The sequence below is a fragment of the Prionailurus viverrinus genome, chromosome D4 (genome assembly GCF_022837055.1).
Source record: "Prionailurus viverrinus isolate Anna chromosome D4, UM_Priviv_1.0, whole genome shotgun sequence".
Lineage (NCBI taxonomy): Eukaryota > Metazoa > Chordata > Mammalia > Carnivora > Felidae > Prionailurus > Prionailurus viverrinus.
The window spans coordinates 43,963,059-43,977,034 of NC_062573.1; the positions used below are offsets into that span (position 1 = coordinate 43,963,059).

General features: G+C 35.5%; 1 protein-coding gene across 4 annotated transcripts in view; it reads right to left on the bottom strand.

The window, feature by feature from the left end:
* Window positions 1-13,976, bottom strand: part of DENND4C (DENN domain containing 4C) — a 122,554-nt gene that overhangs the window by 40,299 nt on the left and 68,279 nt on the right. For 2 of the 4 annotated variants that reach the window (XM_047829980.1, XM_047829978.1), the window contains exons 11-16: window positions 12,800-12,906; window positions 12,264-12,482; window positions 5,748-5,893; window positions 4,359-4,394; window positions 4,148-4,278; window positions 2,027-2,159 (exon numbers count right to left, since the gene is read on the bottom strand). In XM_047829980.1, coding sequence (XP_047685936.1) covers window positions 2,027-2,159; window positions 4,148-4,278; window positions 4,359-4,394; window positions 5,748-5,893; window positions 12,264-12,482; window positions 12,800-12,906 — 772 coding nt within the window. The remainder of the gene's footprint in view (window positions 1-2,026; window positions 2,160-4,147; window positions 4,279-4,358; window positions 4,395-5,747; window positions 5,894-12,263; window positions 12,483-12,799; window positions 12,907-13,976) is intronic. The other 2 variants (XM_047829981.1, XM_047829979.1) reach the window with 1 other exon arrangement.

The following is a 13,976-nucleotide window of genomic DNA, read 5'->3' on the forward strand; positions in this document are numbered from 1 at the left end:
AAATCAGGGATCATTCATATTTTTATAATATAATGGCTAGTTAGTTGCCCTTCACATAGAAGGCACTCCTATGTTTAATGAAAGAGATTTAACCATTCAGAGCTTGTAGGTTCATCAATGGCATTCTTAAAAAGTGACAGTCTTTCTACCTTTCTCCCAACTAAAATGTTTGACAAATAACTCAGTCTATTTCCTACCAACATTTCCTTCTACCCTCCCTCACCACAGTCTTTAATTCTTTCATTGACTGATTCCTTAAAAAGACATATGCCATTGCAGGCAACATACTCTGACAAGATCACAGACCTTCCTACCCAACAGTCTGATAGTGATGTTTTCTTACTTCTGATTTTCATTCTGATTTAGATGGAAAAGAGTAGGCATCAAAACCACCTGCTGAGCTTTAATCTAACTATATACTCCCAGAAACTACAGAGCCTTCCAGGTATATCAGACGACCACTGTGTGCCTTGCACTAAAAACCCCTCTCCTGTGGTTTGTTCTAAATAAAAATGCCTGGTGCATTAATTTTTTTATAAGCTCTATTTCTATTAGGCTTGAAGATATATTTAAAAATAAAGTCCCTTGTTTTTCTACAATAGGAAGGTCTTTCTTTTCCAGCTAGCCTTGGGGACAAAAATTCTGGTGAAAATGAGATTTAAAGATTTAGTAACCAAATGCTCCCATTTTAAAAACTGGCTTTTATGAAGCTGATAAAAGCAAACAACAACAACAACAACAACAACTTCCCTTCAGACATTGAGAGAAATGTGTATTGTATGATATTAAGGAACACCTCAGGTTACCTCTAGGATTTGGGGGGCTGTATATGAATTGGTAAAACCTGAACTAAAAACTTCATTCTCAAGTTTTCCATGTTTTGTAGACCACAACGTCAATAGATGTTTCATTTTAACTCACACCTAATCACAGAATGACTCTTTCCACCTAAATCAGATATGGTATTAAAGCAAGATGTCTAGCTTGCTCTAAATTAGCTCCCTTTCACTCCCTTTAAATGTAGTACTTGGCATAGAGTATATTTACATTAACCACAAGGGATCTGAAAGTTGAAATTACACCGAGATACCACTTCACACACTAGGATGGCTATAAAGAAAAGACAGATAATAACAAGAATTGACAAGGATGTGGCACAACTGGAACCCATATACACTGCTGGGAGGAATTTAAAATGGTATATCCATTTTGGAAAACAGTCCGACAGTAAGGTTATATACATAGAGTTACCATATGACACAGCAATTCTACTTCTAGGCATTTACCCAAGAGAAATGAAAACACATATCCTCACAAACACACACAAATGTTCACAGCAACACTATGCATAACAGCCATAAATAGGAACCACTCACATGTACAAAAATGAATAAATAAAATGTGCTACATATCCATACAATGGAATATTCAGCAATAAAAATAAATGAAGTACTAGCACATGCTGCAAAGTGGATGAGCCTTAAAAACATTACACTGTGTGAAAGAAGCTAGAAACAAAAGACTACATATTGTATAATAATTCCATTTATATGAAATGCCCAGAATAGGCAAGACTATAGGCACAGAAAATAGATCAGTGGTTGCCTAGGGCTGCGGGGAATGGATGGGAGGGTTAACAGATAAGGGGCACAGGCTTTCTTTTTGGGGCGATGAAAATGTTCTAGAATTGACTGTGGTGGTGGTTGCTCAACCCTGTGAGCACAGTAAAAGCCACTGAGCATACTCTAAATGGGTGAATTGTGTGGTATGTGAATTATATCTCAATAAAGTTGTTTTTTAAAAAGTATATTTGGTTCCCAAGGATTCTCTTAAAGCATAAATATAAGCACTCAAAAACCTCAGCCACAATAGAAGTAGGGTTGCAAAACATCTAGTTGACTTCATTAACAATCATAGTGGGTCTTCAAATGTTTGCCATGTGTGATCATTTTAAACTATGAGCTGCATATCACATATACATATTTTACATTTTAAATTAACATGTATTAGATAAAGAATATCTGACCTGTTTAGTTCTCTTAGCCATGAGAGCTGGACTGTTTGTAATGCTATTCCCAGTAGGGTGTCTACTAAAACAAAATTTCAACTCCTGTGGTCTGTCAAAAAGCTTAAGGTCCAGTCTTGGAAAGTATTTGTAACTAAAATAAAAAGCAAAAATAGAGCTGCTGATATAAAATACATTAATTCTTCACATTATTCCAGAATTTAGGTGAGTATTTCTAAATCTTAAATAGTACCCAATATTATTCACCACAATCCAGAGATAGAAAAATAATTATTTTTCAAAAATATAGGATGTAATAATAAGATACACAGACTACCTACATGGAAACTTTGGCCTCCTCCCCACCCTATTCATTATTTTCAGCCAATCCCTAGACAACAGAAAACCCTGATCTCTTACTTGACAGAGGTTAATAACTTTCAACAGAATCCATGCGTTTAATTATAATTCCTATTAAAAGTAACATTTAGTATACCTGGCAATTTTGTTTTCCTTCATAAAAGTATCTTGGCATGGGTATTTACGAGAAAAAAATCCGTAAGATTTTTATTCTAGGGACATACCAGAATTCCACCATTCTTCATTGTTGGACATTTTTAGGTTATTTCTGAATTTTTGCAATTAATATTTCTGTATTTATACCTTTGTATTTTTGCTATGGTCAATGTTTATCAATAAAATTAAAATTATTATAGTCACTATCAAATTATTTCAAGAAAGGTTATAGTTCCATACAGTCTTACACTTTAAATAGTAGCACAACCTATTCTCAATCTGACAGGTTAAAAATGCTTCTACTCACCATTTTGGTTTGCATTTCTTTCAATACTAGAGAAGCTTAATATATTTTCACATTGATTATTGGGATTTCTTCTTGGAAATTGCCTACCTATTGCCTTTGGCCAATTTTCTTCTGGGAGATATTGCCCTTCCCTATTTGATTCACCTTGTTTGTCAATACATGGATTCCAATGTATAGTCATTAAAACAAAGGAAAAAAAATTCTATAATTAACATGCAACCAAAATAGTACTTCTTCATTAAGCCACTAAATTCCAGATATGTACTCTTCATTCTTATGCAGTCCTGGTAAGATATTAATTCCATATTCTTGGAAGACAATTATTTTATACTCCGTTTGCCTCAGATATTCTTTTAGGAATGCAGCCTAAGGAAAAAACTATGTATATACACAAGGATATAGATAAAGAACCAGGAAAAAAAAAAAATCCACAAGAGACTAAACAAATCACAATAAATGCATGCAATATGGTCATTCAAAATGATATGGCACAAAAATATTTGTTAGCATGGAAAAATGTCCAGACCACTAAAGGCAGACACAAGTTACAAAGAATATGTACAATATGAACTCATATTTGTTTTAATATAGTAAATGCAAATTTATGCACAAAAACAGGAAAGATATACATACAGTTGTTAATAGACATTAAGCATGGTGCTTAAATGATATGCTAGCTTTCTTTTTTGGTTTGATAATTCTAAGTTTGTTAAACTGTGTATTATCATAATTATAACAACAAATAACAAATATATTTTAATTTCTTAAAAGGTTCCCATCCAAATCCTATTCTTCAAGTTGTTTTTTGTTTTGTTTTTGTTTTTTGTAGTTAATACAGGGTTATATCAGTTTCAGGCATATAATATAATGATTTAACACTGCCATATATCATCCAGTGCTCATCACGACAAGTGCAGTCTTTAATCCCCATCACCTGTTTTAATAAATAATGATTCATGGCCCTCTACTTTTAAGTTTTCTCTGTATCTTACTAATGCATAAGAATTTCAGTCTTTACATTGATAAAAAAAAAAAAAAAAAAAACATAGGAGAAACCTCACAAAAGTAAATTTATTCTTCTCCAGAAATGAAATTTTTGAAGACACATTTGGCTTCCCTTCGAAAAAGTCTGTCCAATTCTTAAATTACAATACTTCATAACATCTTCATGTAATATTCATATCGTTAGTTCACTGAATAAATTATTTTTTGAAAATGACTGTCACAAATGACTAATATACATATCTACTAACAGTCACAAAAGATCAAAATAAATTATTAAAACTGAACACAAAGAGCATTAAAAAAATTCTTGCTACCTGTACTTTGGTGACAGATCCTTTCCATCATCAGGAGGTGGCTCTGGTGGCATTATGAATACAGTGTGCTCACTTTTCTGTGAATCATCTAGCTCTATCAATTTGGTATCTTCAGCTAAATCAAAATCAACCTGAAAATAATTATTTTCTCCGATTAATCTGCATTCAAGCAATATCTAGTTCTGAAATTTTAAAACTCAAGAAAATATACCTTATCTGTTTTCTCTGTGCCTTTATCAGGAAACAACTACAAAAGAAGAAAAGAATTCTTGGTGAAAATGTTTACTGGGAATATATTAGAGATGGTCTTAAATTCTTAAATAAAAAAACTTCTTTTTTAATACTGGACAGATAGGGGCACCTGGATGGCTCAGTCAGTTAAACGTCCGTCTTCAGCTCAGGTCATGATCTCACAGTTCGTGAGTTCAAGTCCTGCGTCAGGCTCTGTGCTGACAGCTCAAAGCCTGGAGCCTGCTTCAGATTCTGTGTCTCCCTCTCTCTCTGCCCCTCCCCTACTTGTGCTCTACCTCTCTCTCTCTCCCTCAAAAATAAATGTTAAAAGATTTTTTTAAAAAAATACTGGACAGACAGAAGACACTTCACAATATATTTAGGGGGCCCTATACTATCAGGTTAACATATGATATTTTTCTATTAGGATAGAAACAATTTATTTTGAATAGTTTTTTTCATAAATCCTTATTCACAAGCAAAAAAAGGCCAATCACAGGGGGAATCTGGCTTCTCAAATCAAAAATTTCATTGTTATTAAAATCCCTGCATTAGAGATTGATATAATCTAAGCTTCCCTCTAACTTGATGATGTTAGACTACCCATTCTACACGTAAACAAAAACATTGAATAGTTTTAATCTTATCCCCAGAGTTTCAGATCACATTGATAGAATGGGAAAAAAAACATTCAAGTCCTCTAAGGAGACTACAAAAAGTGTAATATATATTACTCTACCTTTTTTAGATACATTCTCAAATTTTTTCATGATATACGGTTTACATATAAAATCAGCCCCAAGATCCACTTAGCAAAAACAAAAATCTGGTTAAAAATGAGAGGAAAAAAATGGGAGTCATCACTGTGAAGAATCAACTTGAATCTCCTTAGGATGGGTAAGTAAAACTTTGATATTTAACATATTTCAAATATGCTTCCTTAAAACAAAAAACATATATTTAGCAAAAGAATCTGCAACAACTTTATTAAAGCAAAAAAAACACAAGACTTACATTACCCTAAACTTTCTTAATGAACTACTAAATCTTATATCTTACTTAGATAAATAAAAATGTAAGATTTAGGAGGTTCAGCGAAATGTTCTTAGTACTTACTAGTTATAAAACCAAAGTGAGATTCAAGAAGAATTAGCTATGTCTGGTGGAAACTAAATATCACAAAGGAAAATTATTCTTAATATTAAGCCTAGAATTGGACACCTGCACACAATTGCACATGTGCGCGTGCACACACACACACACACACCTCTAGAATATCTCCCTCAGATCATTTGAGCTAATAATAATAATAATGATTATACAGGCATCCAAACTGTTTTTAACACTTATATACAGGAAAAACTTTTACCTTTTCTATGCAGTCATCAAAAAATGCCAATCCAGTATCTTTATCACTTACAAAACTACACTCTTCAATGAAACGAATAAAAATCTGTGTTTTGGATAAATTGGTGTAGAATTTTGTATAGGCACGATCTCGACTTTTTAAAAATCCTGAAAAAATCAAAGCCACAATTAAATTCAAAACTTAAAGTGGAACTAGATGTCACACAAAATATTATTTTAAACTTGTACATATATCCATGTTTATAGAAGCTTTTAGTAACCATATTCTAGTAACTGTAGCTCTTTCTGCCTAATTCAACCATAAAACACTTAAGTATCATTAATCTTTTCACTGAATCTGAATCTGCTATAAGGAATCTTTAGCCCTACAGCTCTCAAATAGAAATTTCTCTCATACTCTGCATAGTCTTGAGTGACAAAGGTCAAATGTCCTTCCTCTGCAATGCCACCAGACAACTCCTGTAACAGCCTGTAAACATTTCTGCTCAGTGACAGTATAGTCATCTACTGACTTCAGGGACACTCTCTTTCATTCACTGAAGACTAGGGCACCTAATTCCAAGTCTTCTCTTCTCTAGCTCCTACCATGATCATTCTTCAACATCCATAAGTACAAACCATCCAACACTTTAATGAGTTCTTAATGCCTTAACTTTCAATGATCTATGTTCTATACCCCTCAGTCACCAACTTCCACACAGTGACGCACTCCTGGGACTTTTCTTGCTAACATTCAAAACAGCTGACTCCCAAATCTAATTTACACATATATATTACTCTCTGCCCATTACCGTTGTCTGATTTCCTTATTTAAGTACTCCTAACAAGCATGGGGGGCAGGAGGAAAGGCTGTTCAAGTCTACAGTCATTCATATCCTTTTCCATTCTACCTATACCCTCCTGTCTTCACTTCTCTCCTTACTCAACATTGATTCCATGTCTACCATTTCAATTACTTTCTTATCAACACTCTCAATTCTGTTGTCCTTTTGTCTTTTTTGTTAAACTCATCTAGTATCACTTAGCCCTGGAGGAATGAATTGCCTGCTTTCTCTGGATCTACAACAATGTAACTGAGCACAAATTAAAAGGAGGAGGGGGGAATTCTACAACTAGGCTGATCAGAACCACTTATACTTTCATCGGTGACTACCAACCCTTCTAAATTTCTGGAATCAACTTAATTTCCATTTACCCATGTTTTCTACAACTATTTCCAATTTTTTAATTCTCTCCTATCATGTTCCCTCCTCCACCATACCTTATATATACCTTATATCACAGAGAAAATGAAAATCATTAAGAGAATTACTGTTATTATCTCACTACAAAATCTATGACTTTCTGCAGCTACCATTTACTCCCCCCCCCCCTTTTTTTTTTTACAATGAATATGTCTCTCTTACCTAAGGCCAAACCCACCATATGAGCCTGGGGTTCCAGTCCTTCAGTGTTCTCAGGACAATTTCCCCTCTGTATTAGCTATGTCAGCATACTCAAGGCTCTCTCACTTTAAAACAAAGTTTCCTTAACAAATAGATCCTTCCTCTTTCTGCTATTTCACTTCTCAATAAAAGGCACGACCATCCATCTACTTGGTTGACAAAGACAAAAATCTCAAAGTTGCTCTTGACACCTCCCTCTATCTTACATCCTATATTCAATCACCAAGTTCTATTCAATCTACCTCCACCCCCCCCCCAAAAAAAATCACTCCTCACTCTTCTATTCACACTACCCTCAAGTAAACCAAGTCACTCCCACTGATCACTTGGAGCAATGTGATAACCAACTAACTAGCAGATCCATACTTTGGATGTCTCCAATTCAATCTCTGCATAGAAGTCAAAGGAAAAACAATTAAATACTGATCTTTTAAAAATGCAAATCTGGGGCATCTGGGTGGCTCAGTAGGTTGAACGTCTGACTTCAGTTCAGGTCATGATCTCACGGATTGTTTGACACCTGCGTCAGGCTCTCTGCTGTCAGCACGGAGCCCTGCTTTGGGTCCTCTGTCTCCCCCTCTCTCTGAGCGCACGTGCACTCTCTCTCTCCCTCCTTCTCTCTCTCTCTCTCAACAATAAACCTTTAAAAAAATTAAAAATGCAAATCTTATCCTATTACCTACTTAAATAGCCTTCACTGGCTTCCAATTACTCTTAAGGACTGAAACCCTTCAATGGTCCTAAAAGATCCTACATGATTTGGCTCACACCCACCATTTTCAGGCATGATTTTTGAGCCACTTTTCCCCTCCAGCCTTTCTTTCTTTCTTTGATGCTTCAGGACATTCCACATGCTGTGGTCCTCACACCATCCCCTTGACATACTAATTAGTTGAGAAATTCTTAAATAAAATAGAAATAAATTAAATAAATTATTCTTGACAAGTAGTAACAAAAAGTCTTTTTTTTCTTCTAATAGATCTAGGCAACGATCAGCAAAAGCTATTAAAATAATTACATGAAAGGCTGATGGGAAAACTATAATGAATTAATGAAGCTGACAACATTTATATACACTGATCAATCCTAGGAGCACTAAAAATGGGACAACCAGATATGCATGTGGGTTGTAATAGGAAGTAGTGTTTTTGGCATTGCTTGTCAAGAAAATTGAACCTGAATCTAATTGAGCTCTAGAACAGCACTGTTTAATTCAGTAACCACTACCTACACGTGACAATTTAGCACTTGAAATGTGATTGACCCAAACTGAGATGTGCTGTAAACATAAAACACATGCTGACTTCAAAGCCTTGGTATAGGGGGGAAAATGTAAAATATTATCATTACAATTTTTAAAATTTAATTATATGTTGAAATACCATTTTGGATATTTTAAGTTACAAAAATATATTATGCAAATTAATTTCCCCTATTACTTACTTTTTAACTATAGCTACTACAATTTTTTTTTTTTTTTGAGCGAGCGCATGGAAACAGGGTACAGGGGCAGAGAGAGAATCTTAAGCAGGCTCCAGGCTCAGTGCAGAGCTCAGCTTGGGGCTCAATCCCATGACCTTGGGTTTATAACCTGAGCTAAAATTAAATTGAGCCACCCAAATACCACAGAAATTTAAAATTATATGTATGGTTCACATTATATATATTTTTTTAACATTTATTTATTTTTGAGAGACAGAGCATGAGCAGGGGAGGGGCAGAGAGAGGGAGACACAGAATCCAAACAGGTTCCAGGCTCTGAGCTGTCAGCACACAGCGCCAACTGCAAGATCAAGACCTGAGCCGAAATTGGATGCTTAACCAAATGAGCCACCCAGGAGCCCTTCACATTACATTTCTACTGGACAATGTATCTCTTAATCCAACCACAAGTTTACAGGAAATACAGATGATGGAAGACATGTTAAATAACACCATGCAGACACAATCAACCAAAAGCATATATAAATATAGGAAATTCTAAAGAATAACTAAAAGTTTATGAGTCCTATTTAGAATGATGTCCTATTTAGAATCTGGAAAGACAGGGGGAAAGGATGAAATAAAAATGGCAAAATGTTGATTGTGGCCACTGCTGAAGTTGGAAGATGGCTATACAAGAGTACATTATATTATTCTATTTTTATCTACGTTGAGAAAGTATCTCTAATAAAAAGTTAACCTAAAATCCACAGTTAATTCCTGTTCATTTTTCAAGCCCAAGCTTAATTGTTACTTCTTCGGGGAAACTTTCCCTGACTTAGCACTCTCACTATAACCAATATGTTCCTTCACATCACACTTAGTAAAATGTAATTAGTATTTGTGTTATAGTCTAATGGCTATAGCCCTCACGACACTCAATATTATCCTGTTGACAACAAAAGCCTTAGGCATCAGACACTAACTAAATATCTTTCTAAATTCTATTAGTAAGGCCACCCTCCCACTGAGAGGGAGAGGAAGAGACAGGGAGGGAGAGAGGGAGAGGGAGAGGGAGAGGGAGAGGGAGAGGGAGAGGGAGAGGGAGAGGGAGAGGGAGAGGGAGAGGGAGAGAGAGGGAGAGGGAGAGAGAGAGAGAGAGAGAGAGAGGAAGGGAGGGAGAACATGAATGAATTAGTGGCCCACTACTGCCTATTACAAATTCCATATTCTTACTGGCATTTAAGACCATCCATAATCTGAGCTCTAATCTTATTTTTAGCCTTATCCTTCACAATACCTCTAAAGCTCTTCACTTTAGTCAAATTGTACCAAATATGCTGTTATGGGCTAAACCCTATAATTCTTATATTGTACCCCCTCCAAATTCTTATGTTGAGGTCCTAATCCTCAGTATTTTTAAATGTTACTGTGTTTGTAAATAGGGTCTTTAAAGAAGTAATTAAGTCAAAATGAAGAAATTAGACATGGGCTCTAACCCAATGACTAATGTACTTATAAGAAGAGGAAATATAGACACAGATTCACCCAAAAGGAAGACCATGTGAAGACACAGGGAGAAGACGGCCATCTTTACAAGCCAAAGAGAGAGGCCTCAGAGAAAACCAATCCTGCCAACACACTGATCTTGGACTTTTAGCCCTTAGAATTGTGATAAAATAAATTTCTGTTTGTTTAAACCACCCAATCTATGGTACTTGGTTATGGCAGCCATGGCAAACTAATATACATGCCTTTTACATTTGTTCTTGAGGTTTCTTCCATACTGTTATTACCATCAATGATCCTAGCTGTTATCTTGAGTACTGTAATTTTACTAGTTGCTTCACATACGTTTAATCTTCATAACCACGCATGAAGTAGGTATCATCCCCATTTTATTAATGAAAAAACAGAACCTCAGAAAGGCTTAATAAAGGAGCGTCTGGGTGGCTCAGTCAGTTAAGTGTCTGACTCTTGATTTCAGCTCAGGCCATGGTTTTGCAATTCATGGGATCAAGCGCCACATCAGGCTCAAGCCCCACATCAGGCTCTGTGCTGACAACGTGGAGCCTGCTTGGGATTCTCTCTCCTCTCTCTGCTTCTCCCCTGCTCTCATGTGCTCTCACTCTCTCAAAATAAAATAAACATTTAAAAAAAAAAGGAAGGCTTAATTAATAGCAAAGTAGAAATTTTATTCCAATTTGACTTTTAATGAATATTGTTTTTTAGAAACCCTTTCCTGCTCATCTCCATTTATCTAAATTCTACTCATTCTTCTAAGTCATGCTCCTCCTCCATGAAGTCTTACAAAATATTCATCTGTAAGAATGTTCCCTTTTTATATATTTGGGAAATTCTCACTGAATTATTGTGTAAAATCTGTTCTCTTGAGTACACGTTCTATTTTTAAAAGTATTTTAGATTATTTTCCATTTACTATCTCATAGAGCTAGATTTTAATATTCTTTATATCCCTACATTATAACTAGTCTGACTTGGTAAGTGGTGACTAAATATTTGAGAGGTTATCCTGAAGCAGAGATGATAAAAGACAAAAGATGACTGGAAAAATAGAGATTTTTTTTTTAAGTAACTGCTGAGTAGGGGCACCTGGGTGGCTCAGTCAGTTGAGCATCTGACTTTGGCTCAGGTCGTGATCCCACAGTTCATGGGTTCGAGCCCCACATCAGGCTCACTGCTGTCAGAACAGAGCCTGTTTCAGATCCTCTGTCTCCCTATCTCTCTACCCCTCCCCATTCATGCTCGCTCACTCTCTCTCTCTCAAAAATAAACATTAAAAAAATAATAATAGTAATAATAAAAATAAATAAAGTCACTGCTGGGTAAAAGTTCAAAAATATAAAATAACTTTCATATGAGTATTAACATATCTGTAAGGCTGCTACTACATTTAAGAGCAGTTGAATAACAAAAATCTTTACAATTCCCTAAAATAACAAATACTAAAACAAGAGGAGTATAGTATTTTCCCCTGAAGCAAGACTCTATTTTTCAAAAACTTTAAAAACTGGTGGCCTCATTATAAAAACCAATCGTTATGGGGCGCCTGGGTGGCTCAGTTGGTTATGCGTCCGACTTCGGCTCAGGTCATGGTATCACAGCCCGTGAGTTCGAGCCCCACGTCGGGCTCTGTGCTGACAGCTCAGAGCCTGGTCCTGTTTCAAATTCTGTGTCTCCCTCTCTCTCTGCCCCTCCCCTGCTCATGCTCTGTCTCTCTGTCTCAAAAATAAATAAATGTTAAAAAAAAAAATTTAAAAACTAATCATTAGATAATACTGTAAACCCAAGAATATATAAATTGAAGAATTATGCAAGAGTGAGGAACCACCTAAACTAAATCATCAGGTTTGTTCGACTAAGATAACTGACTATATAGTAAACATAAGCAACATCTTTGACTTTGACTTTTCATAATTAAAGATCTCCAGTTTCAGATTTCTCAGGGAAAAATGGGGGAAAAATTTAAAAGAAATTCTTCATAGAGCTAGATGACAAATACAAAGAAATTTACTGTATCTTAGTATACATTTCTAAGAACATGCATCGTGAATATTTTGGCAAGCAATACCAAATAAAAAATATTTTTCATTTCAATAAAAAGTAATTATATTTTCAATGCCACTCACCCTGTCTGTCAAACAATGAATCAACAGCTGTGGCTTTATTTGAAGGAGCCTCTGTGATCGGTCTGAGATACGTTCTATATCCTTTTAAAATGGATGCCATAAAACGCAAAAATGCCTCTTGAATTTCCATTTCAAGTTGTGTCATCTTTTTTTGCCAAGAGAAATCTGCTTCAATCGGAGTCATCTCAATTGCTGAACTTTCCTGAGTTTTTCGGTGAACTGACAAATGAAGAGAAAATAGCATTTTATATCTAATACAAGTACTGATTAAATAATTAAGAAAACCATCAAAATAAAACTCATGACTTCCTGAAATTCCTCTCTCCATTCGTGTAAAGGATAGTTGGCAGGTGCTAACAGGGAGACTCAAGCAGACAGGACATAACATGCTCAAAAATCATGAACCAAAATATTAACATCTTAGTACTGAAATTTTGTTTTGTAATGAGATTCCTTTTAAGCAGAGCAGAATTTTCCTTAAATTTATGAATATTCTCATATATGTTCTTTCATTAAAAATACTCCTTTTTCCTCACATTCACCTGAAGATAGCTGGGGATACAACTTCTTTAAGGTACTAAGCAGATTTTTGCATGGCTTTTTGGGAAGCTGCTTCCAATTCATGTTCTTCTTTTCATCTGATCTATTAAATAAAAACATAATAAAATCTGTTATAATCTCTTTTTATTTAGCAAAATTCTTATATCAAACTAAACAAGAAAATGGAAAGGATATTTTTGCTCAAATTACAATTGACACAGATGGTCTAAATAAGTGGTTTTCAAGGAAGCTCTTTAAGTTTTTATTTATATCCTAGTTAGCTTCCACAATGTGGCCTCTTTTCTCCCTCTAGTTGTGCAGTTTGTTCTCTCAGTCCTCAGATCAATTTCCTGTGTGTGGTGAATGATTTGGTATTTATCTAGCTGTGTACAAGGGATGAGGCAACCACAGGGGCCCCCAATACTCTAACATTTTAGCTTCTCCTCCCTCGCGGATATTTACTTTACATTTCAACCAACCTTATGCAGATTTGGTGTCACCCTAATGCTCTAACACAGATTTTCAGAAAAGGCTGGAGTTATGAATTCAAGACTGAAGTCTTGCTTCAAAAGTTACGTTTTAGAATTATAATATTTTAAGTGACAAACTTAATTGATACCTCAAACTACCTATTAGAAGCAAATCTCAACAAACATCAGAGAATAATATATAAAACATATTCTGACTACAATTCAACTAGTTAGCATTTAAGGAAAAAAACCTTGGAAGTTTAAAAGAACACTTTCTAATTTTTTTCATGTTTATTTATTTACTTATTTTGAGAGAGAGAAAGAGAGAGGGAACAAGCAGGGGAAGGACAGAGGGAGAGGGAGAGGGAGAGGGAGAATGAGAGGGAGAAGGAGAAGGAGGGGGGGAGAGGGGAAAGTGGGAGGGGGAGATGGGAGAGAGGGAGAGAGAGGGAGAGAAGGGGAGAGATGGGGAGAAAGGGAGAGAGAGGAAGGGAGACAGGGAGAGGGAGGGAGAGGGAGAGAAGAAGAGAAGGAGAGAGGGAGAATCCCAAGCAGGCTCCACACTGCTCACTCCCAAGAACCATGAGATCATGACCCTAAAATCAAGATTCAGACACCCAACCGACTGAGCCACTCAAGCACCCCCAAAAGAACACTTTTAAATAATGCAGGACTGAAAATATTTTAATAGAAATAAGAATCA